The 3,817-nt window shown below is 50.3% G+C and overlaps 1 protein-coding gene across 1 annotated transcript; it reads right to left on the bottom strand.

Annotated features, from left to right (window-relative positions):
• Positions 1-652: 652 nt before the first annotated feature.
• Positions 653-3,022, bottom strand: ISCU (iron-sulfur cluster assembly enzyme). Its single transcript, XM_019538824.1, has 4 exons — positions 2,821-3,022; positions 2,403-2,513; positions 1,487-1,565; positions 653-1,224 (listed from the first exon to the last, which is right to left on the bottom strand). The coding sequence occupies exons 1-4, from the start codon at positions 2,992-2,994 to the stop codon at positions 1,130-1,132; spliced, it is 459 nt and encodes a 152-aa protein (XP_019394369.1). The 5' UTR covers positions 2,995-3,022; the 3' UTR covers positions 653-1,129.
• Positions 3,023-3,817: the final 795 nt, after the last annotated feature.

The raw sequence follows: 3,817 nt of genomic DNA, 5'->3' as shown, positions 1-3,817 counted from the left end.
AATAATAGGGTCCACCACAGGCTTGCCCTGCACCTTGTTTTAGCAGAACTCCATTTCCCTGCATCTGATAACCTGCTTGTTTCAGCCAAAAGTTAACACTCGAATTGGCAAGCCGATAACAGCTAGTCTTTCCCTATTTATCTGTTTTTCACTGACCTCTAGCGGTCGTTATTGTGGTTACAAGCTAGTTTAGGGTTCTCAAACTTCACAAAAAGGATGAGAGCTGTGCTCTAATAGCTTCTTTAACATGTCTCCCATCCATATAGTTGGGCTAATAAGAGAAACTGGCAAGCCTCTAAACCAGTGATTCTCAACCTGCAGAGTGCCACACAGTGTCAGCACTGTTACGTGGGCAAACATGTTTTATAAGATAAACCTAGAGATTTCAAAAAGAAATTCATTGCTAAAGACATCCTGACCTGTTGTGGTCTTTCTGAGTTCTTTGCAAGAGAAAAATTGCTGTAGTGTTTTTTTGTAGCCAAAAAACAAGTGGAAAAAAGAGGTGGCGTTTTCAGATGGATGCTTAGTTTAAAAAGGTTGCAAACCACTGCTCTAGACATATCCCGAAGTGCCAGGAAACGAGATAAAATGGGGGTGAGGCATGTGCTTGTAGGGAGGACAAAAGACATGAAATGAAAGATTTCCAAACCAGTTGTACTAGGCAGATGAACTGCCACAGGTTGTTTAATATATTGCATATGTTGTACACAAAATAAAACTGATCTGCATTTTTTTTGCATAAACATTAAGACAAGGCAACACACTTTCAAATAATCCTCTTCTATAACATTCTCAGAAAAAACTATACATTTACTGAATGAAATGCAGCCCTTCCAAATACTAGGATTTTCACTGCTGGAAATGACTTGCGACTTGAGTTAAGTGCTTCCCCTCCTCACCCAGACACTTCCAGGAGAAACAGACAGGACAGTAACTGGTGCAGAAATAAGCTCAAGGATACCAATGATTTGTGCACTACAAAGGTGGTTTAATACAGGTGAACAGTGAAACATTGTGCGTATATTGGGTGTACCTGATGGCTTCAGATCGGTAGTGCACTGGCTCCCTTCTCTAAACACCTAAACTAATTGCACTGCAATATTAATGAGAATAAGCTTTCATCACAGTTCTAGGTACTGGTTTTCTTCTCAGGCTCTTCCTTGTTAGGATCTTGTTTTAACTTGTAATCGGCCAGGGCTGCCCTGATGGCATCTTCAGCCAGCACTGAAAGAGAAAGATGAAGAGTTCTCAAGCTTTTTTTGTAAACAAGGCTTATGCACCCAAGCACACCTGCTTCTGATTTTCTTTTGCAGGTCACCCAAAACTGATCAGAATAACAGCATATTTGACACACAGATGCATTTTAAAGCACCTCAGCAACTGGTCTAAATTCAAAGGATCTTGAGAAGCACAACACAGCAGAAGGAAATGTCTTCCTGATCTTAAAACTTGCGTCTTAAAACTTAAGTGTGTACTGACAACTTACTAGAGCAGTGCAGTTTAACTGGAGGAAGGCAGAGCTCTTTAGCAATATCTGTATTTCTTATCTCCAAGGCTTCATCCACCTGAAAGAGAAACGGAAGATTACATTCTGGCTGTGACACTTGTTCCTAACCTCCTGATGTCATGTACAGGTATTTGTTAAAGGGATGCTCTTTGGCTGAACCGTCAGGATTGGGTACCAAGGAACATGGGGAGAAGAAGCCTTTTGTTATGAACTCCTTGTTGATGATCATGTTAACTGGAGTTCATATTGTCGCACTGAGCCACTTGGCATCTCTTTCTGAAATCTAGCAGCACAATAGGGCTCTAGGCAAAAAGGTCTTCATGTGAACGCTGGGTGGCAACTGAAGGCATGGCAGCATTACAACCAAATTACTGATGTCCACACGAGGGTTCGTAGCCTCACTTTGTGCCAAAACGTAGAGAAACTGGACTGGATGAGTTGGGCTGGCACCGTAATAGGGTCGTAGGACCAAAAAGACTGGGGACCACTGGGTTGGATATTACTATAGAAAACCTGTACAGTCAGACCTACAACTGTAGGTCAGAATGCATTTTTTCTGCAACAATATATCCTGATCTAAATACATCTCAACCTCCTATATCAGAGTGCATATATGAACAGTGTAAGTTGTGATCCTGGGGATGGTGGGATGGGAGAGGAAGGCTACAGGAGCGATTACAAGTTCTCCTTGTTCACGTAGCGCTTTAAGGTGTCGGTTGACGACGACACTTTTTTTCCCCTGCTGCATCAGCCATGGCCACATCTGCAAAACCATCGAGCTCTGCATTTCCAGACAGAGAAACAGACGCCTACGAATAACTGCCCGCAAGGATGGGATATTCTTAGTCCACCCTCCACCCCTCTGAGTTTTCTCAGGGCACGACGGGGGTCTTACCGTCTTCCCTTTCACCCACTCGGTGGCCAGGGAGCTCGAGGCAATCGCCGATCCGCAGCCAAAGGTTTTGAATCGTGCATCCACGATTTTCCCGCTGTTGTCCACTTCCACCTGCAAGAGTGGCGACGAGGCCGGGTTTAAAGATGCAGCCTGGCACTGGGCGCAGCCGCCCGCACGAGGCTCGAGACGGGTAACTCCGCCAGCACGTGGCCTCCTAACCCGCTACGCTCCAGGCCTGGCGCCCGCTCGCCAGCTTCCCCGGGCCCGGGACTGCTACACGCTCATCCCCGCACAAAGGAACAAGGAAGACTCGGGGGCCGCAGCACCCTGTGGAGAAGGGCGAGGATTTCTGCTCCCAGCCGCACCCCCCCGGCCGCTCCCTGCCCGATCCAGGGGCGCTGTTTTCCGCCCCGCGCACCTGCAACTTCATGACGTCGCCGCAGGCGGGCGCGCCCACCAGCCCCGTGCCCACGTTCTTGTTGCGCTTGTCGAGCGAGCCCACGTTGCGCGGGTTCTCGTAGTGATCCACCACCTTGCGGTGGTAGCCGCGGGACAGCTGCGCCAGACGCCCGCCCGCCCGCAGCGCCGCCATCTTGCTGCCACTCCCCCTCCGTCACGTGACCCTGAAAGAAGTGGCGCCGGCGTCTCACGCTACGTCCCCGCGCCGGCTAGCCCCGCCCCCCGCTACGTCCCCGCGCCGGCTAGCCCCGCCCCCTCCTCGTGCGTCATGGCGTTGCCACGTGCCCCTGGTTAACCCTTTGTTGGGCGGTGGGAAACGAGGGTTGAGCCCGGTAGCTGATGATGGGGGGGGGCTGTTGACCCCTGACCTCTACCCCTGAGGAAAGGGAGCTGGGCGTGGCCCCCAGCCCGGGGGCAGGGTTGTATCCTGGCTCCGACCCCCTGCGCAGGGTTTTTGGTGTTTCCCACGTGCAAGGGGCATGGGGGGGCTGGGAGGGAAGCTGCATTTGGCCCCCTGCGCTGCAGGTGGCTTTATGCAGATGTGGCTGAAGTTGGTTCCTTTTGCCCCAGGCCCTAGTCCCGGTTCTTGCTGCCTTTTTCCCAAGCTAATCTTTATTCAGTTGAAGGTGGCTGGCAATCAACTGCTAGAGGGGCAGAAGGTCATCAGAAATGTATGTTTGCTAAGAGAAACTATCAGGGCTCATGGGCAGTAGTGGCGATGCCCAGCTGTGCGTAGGAGAGGGTGAGATGGCAGCTGGGCTGCTGGGCCAACTAGATTTTTGCAAAAAAATTCTTTCACTGCAAGCTTCCGGGCACCAACATCCTTCATCAGGCATGGGAGAAAAGATTGTTTGCCAATGCAACCGGCAGGTCATAGCACTGAGCAAGTCCGTTGCTCTGGGTAAAGAGTGGAGATTAGGCTGGGATGCCTGGACAAAAGCTGCATGGGGGGCACC

This window comes from Crocodylus porosus, unplaced genomic scaffold, assembly GCF_001723895.1.
Source record: "Crocodylus porosus isolate Cpor-Errol unplaced genomic scaffold, CroPor_comp1, whole genome shotgun sequence".
Lineage (NCBI taxonomy): Eukaryota > Metazoa > Chordata > Crocodylia > Crocodylidae > Crocodylus > Crocodylus porosus.
The sequence above is the reverse complement of the archived record's forward strand: the minus strand, read 5'-3'. Positions and strand labels throughout refer to the sequence as shown.